Here is a 17,243-nt window from a genome sequence, read left to right on the forward strand (position 1 = left end):
ATAAATGTTTTAAAAATTAAATCTTAAAATAATAAAACTGTATGTAAAAACCAAAAGAAGCCTGAAACAAATGAACGTGGCTACATATCTAGATGTTGGCATAGCCACACAGAGAAGCATTATTCCAAGTAATTTTAAAAACCAGTATTTTGACTCATTCATCTTTTGTGGGATGTATGTTAGAGACAAAAATAACCACAACGAGATCTTAACCTGCATTTGGAAGTATTTTTAGTAATAATATTGGTATTGTTGTGTTGAAACTCTTTATACTGTATGATAAATTGTTAATGTCGGTGTGATTACAAACTGAAGTTTTTAAGTATAAGAAAAAAGAACTACAAATTAAGCTAAGTAAAAACTAATATTTGATTTAAAATGGAAAAATCACTATGAGCTCATGATTTAATTTTTTTCTAAACCAATTTTTCCTAGCTCTATCCACTGAAAGGGTCTAGAAGCAATGGCAAGTCAATAGCAGTAAATGCCCATAGTCCCCAGATTGTGGTCTTTAAAATACCAGTTCCTTCTTTACTGAAAGGAATCAGGGCACCTTAGAGAAACTGACGATTTCAGGTCTGGGACATTGTTTCTTTTCTTTCTTTCTTTCTTTCTTTTTTTTTTTAAAGTTTATTCATTTTTGAGAGAGAGAGACACAGCATGAGTGGGAGAGGGGCAGAGAGAGAGGGAGACAGAATCCGAAGCAGGCTCCAGGCTCTGAGCTGTCAGTACAGAGCCTGACGTGGGGCTTGAACTCATGAACTGTCAGATCATGACCTGAGCTGAAGTTGGCCGCTTAACTGACTGAGCCACTCAGGCGCCCCTGGGATATAGTTTCTTATGGGAAAGCAAAGAAGCTATCAAAGATTACTGGAGTTGTGCCAAAAGAACACAGGAGCTAGTTCAAAGAGGACTCCCAATGACCAAAAATCTGTAACTTTGAGCCTCAAAAAAGAACACTGACTAAAATAACCTAAAACACATTATCATATACATGTATGTTGGAAGATATTTAAGTAATCTCTACCCCCAACGTGTAGGCTCAAACTCCGGACCCTGAGATCAAGAGTCACATGCTCTTCTTCTGACTGAACCAGCCAGGCACCTCTAAAATCCATGAGTTCATAATGATATCTATCCCTCCACAAACCAAAGAAAGCAACTTGATTACCTTTGGAGGTTAATAAGGCACCAATTCACTCTTAGGAAAACTAGGAAATGAAGCAAAGGATCAAACATTTATGTTGACTTTTATCTGAATTGTATTTAAGCATTACCGAGTAGTTGATGAAAGTTTATTCTTTAGACAATACATAGCTAGTAAATTCAGCAGGAATATAGAACTAGAAAAATCATGATTTGATAAGCTCTTGTAAAATAATGAAATTAAGCAAAGGTCATTATGCCTGTTAAAATCATTAGATGAAAGAAAGGTTAGTTGGGAACTTTATTTTGGATGAATCCAGCTGACTCTAGACGAATCCACGGATCTATTATAATATCACTAAAGGTTGTATAACTAGATGTAATATTCCTTCTAAGTATCATATTAACACTATCTATGCAATATGCTTGTCATAATTTCAACCAGTACATCTAACTACAGATGTAGCATCTACCGATGTGTATCTAATTACAGATACAGGAAATGCACGTTAAAATGACTTCATGAGGAGGGTATCAGCCCAATCGTACTAAACACAGAAAATTCTATACAAATAGGGCTTGTTTTGTTTTACAAATAGATGTCATGGGAGGAAAAGAGGTGGTGGTGGTAATGTTGCAGGGGTGGGTGTGTTGGGACTGCAGATGATATTGATTCAGAAAGATTTAAATGAATACATTGTAATGTGTATCTTGTTTGGATCTGAATTTGGACATAACATAAAAAATATCAAGGAATGTTAATTTTTTTTAGGCATGATAGTGTATTGTGGTAATGTTTTTTAATTTTTAAATTGCTGGGTGAAGTAACTTGACTGGGCAGGGCAAGTAAAACATAGTAGATAGCAAGAATGGCATAATGTTGATAATTTTTAAAGATTAGGTGATAAGGGTTCATTAGACTTATTATTCTATATATTTGTTAAATAACATATTTGGCTCTGAAATGTCTGTCAAACCCTGACCATGACAGTGTTTTATTAAACTTTTGTCCTCTGCCGTCTGATAGGCAAACGGTGTTATTTTGTAGTAATTCCTATTTTTTAATAATTTATTTTAGTTTTTCATTTTGTTTTCCCTCAATATGTTCCTGATTGAGTGTCATGTTTTTTATGCCCAATACTATGCCAAATAAATTAAAAGTGGCCCTGGGGTGCCTGGGTGGCTCAGTCGGTTGAGCATCTGACTTCTGCTCAAGTCATGATCTCGTGGTTCATGGATTCGTGCCCTCGACCGGGCTCTGTGCTGACAGCTCAGAGCCTGGAGCCTGCTTTGGATTCTGTGTCTCCTTCTCTCTCTGCCTCTCCCCCACTCGTGCTGTCTCTCTCTCTCTCTCTCTGTCTCTCTGTCTCTCAAAAGTAAAAATAAAACATTAAAAAAATTTTTAAAAAGTGGCCCCACCTCTCCAATAGGTTGCACATTTATGTGGACATATTCACACACTGAAAATATAGATGAACTCCAATAGTACAGGCTCAGAATGAATGTCTGGGTGTTTGAAAACATGATACAGTTTGTATTTTAAGAAGATAAGGACATGGGGCGCCTGGGTGGCTCAGTCGGTTGAGCGTCCGACTTCAGCTCAGGTCGTGATCTGAACTCAGGTCCATGAGTTCGAGCCCCATGTCGGGCTCTGTGCTGACACCTCAGAGCCTGGAGCCTGTTTCAGATTCTGTGTCTCCCTCTCTGTCTGACCCTCCCCTGTTCATGCTCTGTCTCTCTCTGTTTCAAAAATAAATAAATGTTAAAATAAATTTAAAAAAAAGGTAAGGACATAATTAATGTGAAAGCTGGAACCGATTGCTGAGGGCTGTGGAAACTAGCAGTCCACTTCTTTTTCTCTTTATAGCTTGTTTTGTTGTTGGCCTATTGACCTATTGCTTATTTTCTTGACACTTTTGTTTACTTGATTTCCTTTTATATAGGCCAAATCTTACAAACTTATTTTAGCAGTAATAAAGTGAAAATGATAACATAGATACTACAATACTCTCTAAAACCAGTATGTTTTGTAATCAGTAGGGTTAAATCTTTAGACTAAGAAGAACATGATCAAAATAATTCTAAGTGACTTTATGCTTATACATTTGCTATAAAACTACTTCATTTATGTCTCTCTAGGTTGGCAAATAAACAAGACAAGGAAGGGGCTTTAGGAGAAGCTGATGTGATTGAATGCCTGTCTCTGGAAAAATTGGTCAATGAGCACAAGTGCCTATGTCAAATAGTAAGTTTTTGGTGATTTTTTGCCCTATGAGATATGTTTTTGTAGAGGTGATAGGCAATTAGGTGGTAGGCAGCTAACAAGATAATTTATTAGTGTTTAAAAAAATTTTTTTTTAACCCAGGAAATCACATTCTCCCTGTTCTGTTGATATTATTTAATACTATAACATTTGTTTTTCTGTTTGGTTGTTGCTTCCATAAACTATCTTTCATGATCTCCAAGACTTTAGATTTGCTTTTTGTTTAAGATATTGCTGATAGGAACTTTAAGTTACACAAACATGTCATGCTATAAATTTTGTAGAGGGGCGCCTGGGTGGCTCAGTCCGTTAAGTGTCTGACTTCAGCTCAGGTTGTGATCTCACAGTTTGTTGAGTTTGAGCCCACATCGGGCTCTGCTATCAGCTCAGAGCCTATTTCAGATCCTCTGTCCCCCTCTCTCTGCCCGTCCCTCACTTGCTCATAGTCTCTCTTCCCCCCCACCTCAAAAATAAGTTAAAAAAACAAAAAAAAAAAATTGTAGCATGCTCTACTATAAATACAAAATGTAAGCATAGGAGAGGTTATCATGAGTTTGGAAGATTTTATCAGCAGAATTATCCTACAATCTTAAGAAAGGTGGACAGAAGATTTAGTCACTCCTTCTGGTTTCAGAAGATGGCCATTAGGGTGTCAATCTTAAAAGATGTTTAATGCTATAAATTCCCTGGTATAAGGAATTAAAACTTTCTGCTGTTTTTAATAAGTAGGGGTATTTTTCTTCTGGCAGTGCAGTTTTGTCTTCCAAGAGTTTGTTTAAAATTATAATTGGTACTGTCGACTTCTTGTAATGTCTTTCACAGCTTACAGATATTATCCACAAAATATATCAGATTATATGTACTAATGTTTAGTAATCATTGCAAAAGTGTGTTTTATAAGTTAAATAAACAGATGCTTCATATAATTAATTAATGGATTAGTTTTGATTTGCCAGTAATTACACTTAATAGTTTATAAACATTTTTGTGGAGAACTCTTAGTTTTAATCTTTAAGTCAAATAAATTTCGGTTTCTCAGGAACCTTGTTCAGCAGTCTTGGGCTATGGAAAGAAAATTGACAAGTCCATTAAAAAAGGCCTTTACTGGCTCCTACATATCATTGCAAGAGACTTTGATGCTTTAAATGAACGCATCCAAAGAGACACAACAGAACAGCGTGCTCTTGAAGAACAAGAGAAACGAGAGAGGGCTGAACGAGTGCGAAAATTACGAGAAGAAAGGTAAGTAGATTAATTTTGTACCACAGTGTATTTGAAAAGTCCAGAACACCACAGTTTTATGAATAATTTTATAGTTTTGTCTATTCAGTTTCCCCTTGCTATATGAAGGAAGACACTAGGTAAATATTTTATTTCTGTGGATCTTTCTCTACACAAGTTTGAGTGAGAGGGTACTAATTTTCTTAGTGGTGTTATAGTAATTAAATTTATTCCGTAGGTATTTATTAATTCCCAGAATTTGAAGATTTTTCTCTCTTATTTCTTATGGGTACCATTAGTGTAGTGGTTCTCAATTCTTGGGGTGATTTTGTTTCTCAGAGGACATTTAGCAATGTCTGGAGACATTTTTACTTGTCATGGCTGGGAGTAGGTAGAATGCTTGCTACTGGGATCTAATGGGTAGAGGCCAGGGATGCTGCTAAATATCTTGTGATACACAGGACAATCTCTGATAACAAAGAATTATTGGGCTCAATATGTCAATAGATTAAGAAAGCCTTCCTGAGGCACCTGGATGGCTCAGTCAGTTAAGCGTCTGACTTTGGCTCAGGTCATGATCTATTGGTTTGTGAGTTCGAGCCCCATGTCAGGCTCTGTGCTGACAGCTCGGAGCCTGGAGCCTGGTTCAGATTCTGTGTCTCCCTTTCTCTCTGCCCCTCCCCTGCCCGTGCTCTGTCTCTCTCTCTCCCTCTCTCTCAAAAATGAGTAAACATTAAAAAAATGAAAAAGAAAGGAAGAAAGCAAGCAAGCAAGCCTTCTTTAGTCTAAGCAAAGATAGAAGGTAAGCTGCCAGTGGATCTATCAACTAAAGTAAAATCTGATCTTCAGCACTAGTTTTGTCAGAAAGTAGATTAAATTGCAGTGTCTTGCTGCTGGTGGGGATGCAAACTGGTGCAGCCACTCTGGAAAACAGTATGGAGGTTCCTCAAAAATTAAAAATAGAACTACCCTACGACCCAGCAATTGCACTAGTAGGCATTTATCCAAGGGATACAGGTGTGCTGTTTCGAAGGGGCACGTGTACCCCAATGTTTATAGCAACACTATTGACAATGGCCAAAGTATGGAAGGAGCCCAAATGTCCATTGATGGATGAATGGATAAAGAAGATGTGGTGTGTATATATATACACGATGGAGTATTACTCAGCAATCAAAAAGAATGAAATCTTGCCATTTGCAACTACGTGGATGGAACTGGAGGGTATTATGCTAAGCGAAATTAGAGAAAGACAAATATGATGACTTCACTCATATGAGGACTTTAAGATACAAAACAGATGAACATAAGGGAAGGGAACCAAAAATAATATAAAAACAGGGAGGAGGACAAACCATAAGAGACTCTTACATATGGAGAACAAACAGGGTTACTGGAGGAGTTGTGGGAGGGGATTGGGCTAAATGGGTAAGGGGGATTAAGAATCTACTTCTGAAATCATTGTTGCATTATATGCTAACTAACTGGATGTAAATTAAAAAAAAATTGCAGTGCCTCAGTATTTTAAAAGATGTTTTAAAAATTATTTTTAAAGTACGTTGCTTGAGAGCAAACTCTTAAATGGAATTTAGCAAACTCTGAATTAAAAAAAAAAAGTGATTATATAACTTTTACCACGAAATCATTTGTAATAATCTTAATGCTGGAAGAAAGTACTCAGATTTGATTAGAAGTTGAGTTTAGTACTTAATCCCATGATTCTTCTTTCTTTCTTCACTGGATTGTTATATGGTAGAGGAGGGGGAAAATGAAGATTTTTCAGTGAGTTCCTGTAAGATATAAAGTTATCTTCCATATACCTAAATAATATTGGCTTTCCATGTACTTTAACATAGCTGTAGTCTGATAGGCAAGAACTCACTAAGTGCTCTTGGTGATGCCTTTGTGAGATGCTTCCTTACACTGTTGAAGAAACCCTCTGATTACTGGCATCTGTCATTTAATTCGGAGATAGGACCTAAAGGAAAGAAATATTTCTAGAGACATACTCTCCATCTCCAAGTACTCAAGAATATGAGCAGATCATTCATCTAGGTCTCTCTTGATACCAGTGTGAGGTTTTATTTTGGTAAATGTGAGAGTCTTTGGGTTTTTTTCTCCTAGTGTATCATATTTTAGTGATATAAAGCTTGGTACAACCAATCATTCATGGAAGTATACCTTTTATGTATTTATAAAAATAAAATACATGACCACGCTTTTCTTAAGACTCTTTTGTTTTTCTTCCACTAAGAAAACAAACAATGAAAAAATTTAGTTGGAAAGAAGTCGTCTAATGTTAGTCACTTTTTTCAAGTTTTTAATTTTTCCATAAAGATATTCTAGATGAGGGGCGCCTGGGTGGCTTGGTCGGTTGGGCGTCCGACTTCGGCTCAGGTCATGATCTCACGGTCCGTGAGTTCAAGCCCCGCGTCGGGCTCCGTGCTGACAGCTCAGAGCCTGGAGCCTGCTTCCGATTCTGTGTCTCCCTCTCTCTCTGCTCCTCCCCAGTTCATGCTCTGTCTCTCTCTGTCTCAAAAATAAATAAACATTAAAAAAAAAAAAAAAAAAAAGATATTCTAGATGATGTTAGGACATGTTGTGGCTTTTGTGATACCCATTCTCCTTTCCTCCTTTTTTCCTAGCCATGCCACTTCTGGTCTGAGGCCTCTCCTGTTGAGCAGAGAGACTTTGGAATTAAAAGTGGCATTTAGAGAAGAGTTATTAAAAAAACGAAAAAACTTTTTATTTAATTAAAGGTTCAGATATTTTTGAAAAATAGTAAAACATGCTGTTGTTGATATCTGAAAATAATATGTCAGTGCCAGAAACCTGAAATTGCTTACTAATAAATGAATAACATTACCATCCTGTAGGTATATTCATTTACAGGGTACTTTCACATACAGAGTACTTTGCACAACCTTATGAAGTACATATTTTTATAAACATTTATGGGAAAGCTGAGGCTTAAAGATCTAGATATAAGTCCAAAGTCACAGAGGTAATAAATTGCAAATCTCTAACTCTTGGCTTCCTAGGTTTAGAATGAAAGGATATATATTTCCAAAATAGAGCATAATAAATGTCATAGTAATGAGCATTCATATTACCATACTTACAGTGTAGTTGTAGATCTATAATACTTATTCTTCTGTCTTCAGCTACTTGTTTATTTTTTTCACTCCAACAAATCTATTGAGTAATATCTCTGTCTTGAATTCAGCATAAGAAACTGACAATACAGAGATGAATCAGATATGGTCCCTGCTCGTAATACATGCAGTAGTACAGTAGAGGAGCCAGAATTGTATGGAAACATTAGTTAAAATATTCAGTGACTTTGTTGTTTTATAGAGACTTGGAAAGACATATCTATGTTACCAGGGAAAAACCAGCTAGTTGGACATCAAGAAGCCCCAGGGATTGGCATCAACTTGGTAAAACAGACACAACACAGTTCTTATATAACTGGCCAGGATTTTTAGTCTTGACAACTCATTAAAAAATGGCGGGGGGAGGGGGGGCAAATTTCTGCCAAGGAAGTCCTCTACAGAGGGACCCTAGTATATTAATTTATAATTAAAAGCAGAGCTTGGTGGTTGCCAAAGGGGAGGGGGTTGGGGGTGGAGCAAAATGAGTGAAGGAGAGTGGGAGGTACAGACTTCCAGTTACCAGAATGAGTAAGTGTCAGGGATGAAAGGTACAGCAAAGGGAACATATAAGGTATTATAATAGAGTTGTATGCTGACAGATGGTGACCACACTTATGGTGAACATCCAGCTACTCATTTTAAAAAGGAGCTTATTATTCTTCATGTATGGGGCAATATTAACTATGAATCACAGAGATAGTGTATGTTTCAGTAGTAACTCATGTGGAAATACTTAATCTGAGTGATATAGAGCAACTTAGTTTTATAGTTTCTTTACTTCTTTGCAGCAACAGTTGTTATCTAGTCCATATGTGATATACAGTTTGACACAGCCCTGAAGAAGGCTGTTAACAAGAGGACTTATTTGTTAACATCAATGACAGCATTTGTTTGGGAGAGAAATTAACAAATCTGTGAATATAAACCTTTGGCACGTAGAAAATTAATTAACAACTACCACTGACATTAAGGAGTCAGTCATAGGGAGAATGTTATTTTTGTCAGCATTTCCTTTTTTTTTTTTAAATTCAAATGATTAACAGTGGAATATTACTCAGCCATAAAAAAGAACAAGATCTTACATTTGCAACAACATGGATGGACCTGGAGGGTATTCTGCTAAGTGAAATAAGTGAAAGACAGATACCATGTTTTCATTTATATGTGGAATCTAAAAAGCAAATGAAAAACAAAGTGAAACAGACCCGGAAGCACAGAGAACAAACTGGTGGTTGCCAAGGGAAGGGGGGTGGGGGGGTGGGTGGACAGGCAAAATGGGTAAAGGGGAGTGGGAGGTACAGGCTTCCAGTTATGGAATGAATAACTGATGGAGATGAAAGGTACAGCATAGAGAATATTATAATAGTGTTGTATGGTGACAGTGGCTACCCTTGTGAGCATAGCATAATGTATAGGCTTGTCACATCACTATGTTGTACACCTGAAGCTAATGTAATATTGTGGGTCAACTATACTTGAAATAAAAAGTTCCAATTATTACACGTGGCTAGGGGCCTATTACCAGAAGTAAGGATTTCTGAAAATCTCCTAGTAATTGAAAGCCATGTCCAGATGTTTAACTTACTAAATTTAATAGCGTTAAGCCGATTACAAATGTTCTTACACATGGTTCAGCGTTTTCTCATAAGGAATTCCAAAACTTTTCCCTCAAACAATAGAGAACAAAGAGAACGAGAGCAGGCGGAACTCAATGGAACCAGCAGCCTGGCTGAGTTGGACTCCGAACCAATTATTGTTAATCCTTTCCAGCCAATCGCATCTGTCATCCTTGAGGTACGGATGGTGGCAAATGTGATTTTTCCTATCTTAAGTTATAAAGTTAGAAGTTGAGAAAGGAGGTGGGGAGAAGTGTTTCACCAGAGATTATTCCTAAAAGAAATTAAATGAGAGAGATGGATTAAAGGCTTACTGCTTTTTTTTCCTCGTAAAGTTTACTTTTTGATCTGATATAAAAAAGGAGAGATGACTCCTGAATTAACCGAGAATGAAAACGAAGATTGAATGTGGCAACTGCCATAATTACTGTCCTGCTAAATCTTTTTTTTTTTTTTGTCGTTTATTTCATAGGATAGTGCTGTATTTACTCTTTTTTACACTTTGTCCCTGTATTGCTGTTGCTATCTCTTTAAAGTAATATTTGGATGCCTGTGATGCATTTTAGAGTATGTAAATGATTTTTTAATTACTTTCCCAGAATACTTAAGAATGTTGGAAACTATAAGTTCTCCTATATATGAGTATCATTTATTTTAATTTTGATTGTCAGAAATTTTACCAAAATTAACTTGTAGATTTTAATCATGAAGAAGGAGCTGTGTATGTGTGTCTGTATGTCTCTATCTTCGTTTTCATTTCTCCACTGGGTGTCCAGAGTTTGCGCTGGCCCTGCTTCAGTCACCATCCGCAGCCATGCCTCCTTCGAGGCAGAGCTTTCTAAATCTGCTCTCCATTCACTCAGAGCTTAATGTGGCAGCTGGCTCGCTGGTCCCACCTGTATGTTCTCCATTCCTCTTCCCCTGTCACTGCCTCCTTCCACACAGGTCCTCATCTGGAAAGGTGGATGATTGTTTCTTCCTTGGGGCTGCTGCTGAGGAGGGAGGCAGCTCCACAGGTAAGAAGATGATTGGATAGTTTTGGTATTGCTTTATTTTGCAGAATAATTGGTAATAGGAGATATTTTGTCTTGGGTTGCTTAGATACCAGAAGGTTAATTGTATTTAATCTTTTTATTAACCCCGCCACATTTACCTTCAGTATATGCTTTTCTAAGTACATTAAAGCTGTCTTAATAACTTGACCTATTGATTTATCTCTAGCCTATTAAATACCATGTTTTCCAAGTTTTGTTGTATGTTCTTTAAAAAATATTGGTAGACCAGGAAATCAAGTTTGACTTTGCACTTTGAAACATTAATTTACTCTATATTTGTAATAAAGTTCACCTTGTGGATAATGACCAATTATTTTATAGCACCATGGTTGTAAATTACTTAGAAGGCCTTAGTGCTTCTATCACCAGTGTATTTTTCACAATAGAAAGATGTGAACAATACGGTGTCCAGCGTAGCATACCTCATATTGAAAGTCCCTGAACTAATTAGTGGCATGTGGAAAGTTACTATGCTTTTAAACTGTGCTAATTTTAAGAAAATAATCAGTAAAGAAATGAAGTAACTGAAAACAAATGACCTGAAGTCTTCTTTTTACTGAGCAAGTATTTTTTTCCTTCCGTTAAACTTGTCTTTCAAAATGTTTGCATTTTAGAGAATCACCTTGCATTCCTTTGAATTTACTATAGATTAAAAAAAAAAAATGGTGAAGTATTCGTTCCAGAAGAGACTTGTCAATAGTACAAATAGTAACAAACCTAATTATACGTGAGCATTTAGGGTAAGGTAAAGGTGACATTTTATATTTGAGAGAAAAGGGAGTTGGAATAACTGAACAATCATTTGGAAAAGTAAAATTAATGAATAGCAAATATCAGGTTGAACTCCAGAAGACTTAAATGTGTAAAATGTGTAAAGTAGCCTTAAAAGTACTGGCACATAATATAGTTAAGTATTTGCATATACTTGGAGAAGGAAAACTTTTAAAGTAGGACAATTAAGCCACAAATCATAAAGTGAAAAACAGATAGGTCTTATATTTGTTTTTAAAGATCTGTTCTACAAAGCTAAAAGCAAAAAACTCTAAACAAACCCTAATGAAAAATATCTGAGACACGTAAGACAAAAAAAAAAAAAACAACAACAACAAAACAAACCCTTAGCAACTCCTATGAAAATAATGAGAATCTAGGAGGAAAAAAAAAAGGTTTTAGGTTACTATGGATAAAAGTAAAAATAAAAATGACAATAAGTGTAGTTGATAGTTCATTTTCACTAGCAATAAAAAAAAATGAAACTAACACTAAGGTAAAAATATGTACTTATTAGTTTGGTGGACATGTAAAAGATAGAAAATGGTATACAGGGATTGAAAAAGATATGGGGAAATGTCACTCTCTTAACCTTTTGCCTGGAGTGTAAATTCACTGTTGCTTTTCTGAAGGGAAGTGTTTAGTTACCTGTTGATCCAATAGTTCCACTGTTAGGAATTTATTCTAAAAAACGAATTCCATAACTGCATTTGTTATAATGAAAAATTGAAAATAATTTGTCTACTGATTAGGAGTTGGTAAATTATGTTATAACCTTGAAAATGATAATGTAATTGATGAAAGTAGTAATAGCTAACACATATAGCTAACACTTTATCATGGGTCAGGTACTAGTCAAAGCACTTCATATATTTGTTGACAAGGAAAGAAATATACATTCTTAAGTAAAAACTTAAATTCTTTTTTGTTTAAAAAACAAATGCACAAAATAAATATGCATATAGAGAGAGACATTCAATCACATGTATGTTTGTGGGTGGTGTACCTGTACATATGTGGGGTAGGAGAAGAAAACACCTCTTAGTGATCATGCACCAAGTAGAGATCATCTCTTGATTGTGGAATTACAGATATTATTTGTTTTCTTTCTTTATACTATATGTGTTTTCTGCATGTTTACCAATTAGTATGCTTTAATGATATATTCAACAAATGCTTTTTTTAATAAAAATATCACAGTGCCGTGAAGTTACAGAATGTGTTTGGATTATTTGATTTCTCCCTTAAAACTGTCTTAGATACACAACTTTTATATTAAAAGTGATATATTTCATTTTTGTTAGAATGAAAGAAAACTTGAAAAAGACAAAAAGAGACACAGTATGGAGAAAGACAGTGATGGCTGCCCCCCGAAACATAAAACGGAGAATGAGCAAATAGAGACACAGAGCCAGATCAGTGACAATAGCCAAAAAAACAATGAGCTTGGAATAGTTGAAAATTATAAAGAGGCATTAACACAGCAGTTGGAGAATGAAGATGATACAGACCAGCGATCATCAGAATCAGGTGACAAATCTAGGTGATAAATATATTAAAATATATATATATATATGTATATATATGTGTATACACACACACACACACACATATATACACAGAGTTTAATGATACATCTATCATTTGTCATGATTATTTTCACAAAAAATGTACTATATTTTTTGTCTCCAAATGCATTATTTATCATGGTTTTCTCATGGTTTTTAGTTTCTCCTTAATTTGCTAACTTATGTTTTTATTCATGATGCCTTAAAATGTGATCCTTTGCAATTGAAGTGAATTTCAGCAGAAAATTCTGTTTTCAGTTTTGTTTCATAAATTTGGAATATAGCACATAGTCCCAGGAATCCTTGAAATATATTTAACGTTTAAGGCTCTTTTAGGGAGTTTTATTTGGGTTTTATTTTAAGCTTCATAATACTGCAATCAGTGTCACTTCTTTTATTGACTTGTTATTTCCATAGAATGCAGACCTACTCAGTTGAACATTTTCAAAGTTTTTATTTTATTTACTTTGATAGAGAGAAAGCATGAGTGGGTGAAGGGGGGAGGGATAGAGAGAGAGGAAGAGAGAGAGAATTCCAAACAGGCTCTGTGCGGTCAGTGCAGAGTCCGATGCAGGGCTAGAAGGCAAAACCGTGAGACCATGACCTGAGCCGAAATCAAGAATCGGACATTTAACTGACTAAGCCACCCAGATGCCCCATGAACGTATTTAAAGCCAGTAGCCATTTTCCTACTATTTTAATATTATACAAAATCTTCAGTTCATAATTGCTTTGTTTTCTCTAAGTGGTTTTGTGATTTAACGGGAAGTTCATGTCTTTGGTTTCGTAGACAGCCTGTTTTTGGAATCAGACATCTTGGGATAGAATCGAGATATTTGTTATGTTACAGTGTATTGTTCTTCAGTCTTGGTTTCCTCATCTCTAAGGTGGGGATAAGCATCATATTTTTCCCACAGGGCTTTTAGTACTTATAACAAAAATAACCCTACAGTTCTTCTAGCACGGGGCCTGACGTATGAACTAATAATCATACATCCCTGCAGTTTCTGGCTAGCACTATGGTTCCATTGTATATAAGAATTTTTGTACATACTTGGGGTGCCTCGGTGGCTCAATGGGTTAGGTGTCCGACTGTAATTTCAGCCCAGGTGTGACCTCATGGTTCGGACAGTGTGGAGCCTGCCTGGGATTCTCTCTCTCCTTCCCTCCCTCTAAATAAATAAATAAGGAAATAAATCTTAAAAAAGAATTTTTGTATGGTATCAGAAACATTATAAAAATAAGATCTCAATCCCTGAGGTTCAGATTTAAAAAATTAGATTTGAAAGTTATACCTTTTGTAAGTTGGGAAGTTAGGGCAGCCATATTCATACCCTTGTAGCTCTGTTAACAGAGTTAAACAGAAAGTAGATTTAAAGTGGCCTCCCAATATGTTGAAAGAACTTTGAACAGTTACACATTGTTAAAGAGAAAAATATTTGGCAGATTATTTGAAAGTACGGTGTAGGAAGAAGATCTAAGATAGTCAAACATATAACTATAATAGTAATAAGTAACATTTTTGTGCTTTAGAACCTGGCTTCAGATACCTTAGATTATTTAATGCAGGATTATATTATTTAATGTAAATAACTTTAGGGTATATTATTCCCATTATTTTGAATAGGAAATCAGGGACTTGGAGAGGTTGAGGAGCTTGTTAAGATCATATGTCTTGTCTGTAGCTGGGACAGATCATCTGCCCATTATCCTGTGCTGTTTCATGACCCTGAGCCACTGCCCATCCTGAAATACCATATAGTTCTGGACCTTCTCTTTCCTTTTTCTCATCTGTAAAGCTTACAATTTAATTGTAAAACGATGTCTTTGTTTCTCTGTGGAGTAAGATGTCTCAAATGACACTACTTTATTTAGAAAAAGTATGTGTTTCTAAAAATGTTTATATTTCTCATTGCTTTGTAGATTTCATAATGTTGGTTATTTCTCACATAATAGATAATTCCCAATTTATAAAATGTATTACATACATATAAATTAAGCAGTTTGGGATTGTCACTTAAAATACTTTAGTAACTTTGATGTTTGGTTATTTAACTACATGGCCATACGGTTTACACTGTTAAAATTTACATGTTAATGGCATAGATGTCCTTAAATTGTTTATATGTGCTTAAGTGAGAATCTATAGTTATTTTTTAGAAAGAACACCGATTCTGCAATGTCCAATAATGTGATTTTGGTTACATATATTTATTTATATTGGGCATACCTTGTCTGGGGGTTATTTTAATGGGTAACGTGTTTAAGTTTGATTAGGGTATTTTTTCACATTCAAAGGATTAATTTTGGATTATTTATACCTAGAATCATTCTATATATTCTATTGAGACAAATAAACATCTCTCCCCTTTCCTTGCGCCATTCTGAGTTTCATGAGAATGCCTGGAATTAGACAATTATATTTACTTGATATGACATTTGGAAAAAATACAAGTTACTTTTGGAAATGTGAACTTTTTTTGTATGCTGAATAATCTCTCATAAAACTTAAAATACAGGCTTTTTTCCATTTGTGTCATATTCATTAAGTGTTAATTCAATAAGGAATCATTTAAAATTTTATGCTTAGTGAAAGCAGATTCACATTTCATTACTGGTAACAATTTCCAAAGTTTGAAGATCTGTTTTTATGATAATGATAATATCAGTAGTCTAGTTCCATTCTTTTTTATTGTAGAAGTTTACATTTTCTCAGAGGCATATAGTTCAATGTTTATATTCTTATAGATAACAGCAAAAAGAAAACTAAGAAACTAAGAATAAAAAGGAGTCACCGTGTAGAACCTGTTAATACAGATGACTCTGCTCCTAAGAGTCCAACACCACCCCCGCCTCCTCCTCCTGGTGAGTAAATTGATATTGATACTGAATTTAGATTTACTGCTTTAAATGGTAAAGAAAAATAAAGAAATTTTGTAGTTTTATTCAGTATATTTATTTTTGTGTGAATTTATGAAAAGCTCTTTTCTCTCTTTTGCTCAAAATTTATCATTGCTTTTTTAATCAGAAAAAAATGTTTCCTAAAAGCAAAAAAAAAAAAAAAAAGTAAAATTAATAAGGACACTTTACACCAGCACTTTCTAGAATGAATTCAGGTCCTATTTGAAGTATCATTGTCCAGATTTCTGAAAGGAATTTAAGTTTAATGAATGGATGGCTAATGTAAGGTTTTAAATAGTTGAATCTTTCATCCTGAAAGTTAACATTTAAAACCAAGATGTGTGAATTTTTCCAATATATTTCCGACTTACATACTGACCTTCTAAGTTGTTATGAGAATTAAAAGGAATATTGCATGTAAAACACTAAGACATACTAACTGCACAATAATTGTAATTTTTCAGCACTAGGCATAGTACCTCACATACTATACGTGCTCAATAAATATCTGAATGTATATATTTGTGGTGTCCTTTTAGCCCTGTTAGAAGGCTTTAGGTGGTAATATTTTCCTTTGAGAATTATTTCAAGACTCATTTCTAGTATTTCACTTATTAGAAGAAATTTCTTTTAGCCTTGGCTAGAAGCTAGAATAGTAGCCTAAGGTAATTTTTGATGGTGGTGAAGATGCTTATATTTTTAACTAAAGTAAAAACTTAAAAGAGATGTTACCAGCCTATAATTACATTTTTCAATAAAAACTATTTCAAATGCTTTTGTGGTTATTCAGTACTGTGTCATTCAACATACATATATGACCTGGCATCAAATATATACATTCCTGTCAAGGGAGGGAACCTCTCAACAGGCCTAAAGAGACATTGTTTAACAGTGTTTTAAAATGTTTTTCTTTTTCTTTAGTTGGCTGGGGAACCCCCAAAGTCACTAGACTTCCAAAACTTGAGCCTCTTGGTGAAACACGTCATAATGGTAATGCAAAAGGATCAGTTTTAAAATATACATATTAAATCCACTTTTCTTTACCTTGACAAACTTTTATTTTTGGAAGCCTTTCAAATCCACAACCATCCTTTTTCATTATACTTTACTCTTTTTATTTTATTTAATTTTTTTATTCTTTAGTGACTTTTGGCTCTATATAATTTGTTTACTTTGGAATACAGAGGTAAAAATAACCATAGTTTATGTTTATCCATTACATAATTATGTAAATTGTTATGGAATGGGGATAGTTTTAAAGCAATTTAAGTTAAATATGAGAAATTACAATTATCCTTAGTATTAAAAACAGCATTGTCCTGTATATGCTCAGTGTACTCAGTGATAATGCTTCATAATTGTTTTTTGTCTGCTTCCAATAAGTTGACTCAGCTGCTGAATATTGGAATGAAGTAAAAATCAGCACAGTTTGTAAAATCAGAGACTATATCAGTAAACCAAATGAAGTTCAGCTAAATAGAAAGTTACGAAAGACTTATTGACTCTAGAAAACAGTTTTCTTTGGATGAAATTAACATAAGGTGTA

The 17,243-nt window shown here is 34.8% G+C and overlaps 1 protein-coding gene across 3 annotated transcripts in view; it reads left to right on the plus strand.

Annotated features, from left to right (window-relative positions):
* Positions 1-17,243, plus strand: part of ARL13B (ADP ribosylation factor like GTPase 13B) — a 66,843-nt gene that overhangs the window by 41,776 nt on the left and 7,824 nt on the right. For 2 of the 3 annotated variants that reach the window (XM_042955248.1, XM_042955249.1), the window contains exons 4-9: positions 3,286-3,391; positions 4,450-4,652; positions 9,466-9,580; positions 12,533-12,758; positions 15,545-15,661; positions 16,619-16,687. In XM_042955248.1, coding sequence (XP_042811182.1) covers positions 3,286-3,391; positions 4,450-4,652; positions 9,466-9,580; positions 12,533-12,758; positions 15,545-15,661; positions 16,619-16,687 — 836 coding nt within the window. The remainder of the gene's footprint in view (positions 1-3,285; positions 3,392-4,449; positions 4,653-9,465; positions 9,581-12,532; positions 12,759-15,544; positions 15,662-16,618; positions 16,688-17,243) is intronic. The other variant, XM_042955250.1, reaches the window with a different exon arrangement.

Source organism: Panthera leo, chromosome C2 (genome assembly GCF_018350215.1).
Source record: "Panthera leo isolate Ple1 chromosome C2, P.leo_Ple1_pat1.1, whole genome shotgun sequence".
Taxonomy (NCBI): domain Eukaryota; kingdom Metazoa; phylum Chordata; class Mammalia; order Carnivora; family Felidae; genus Panthera; species Panthera leo.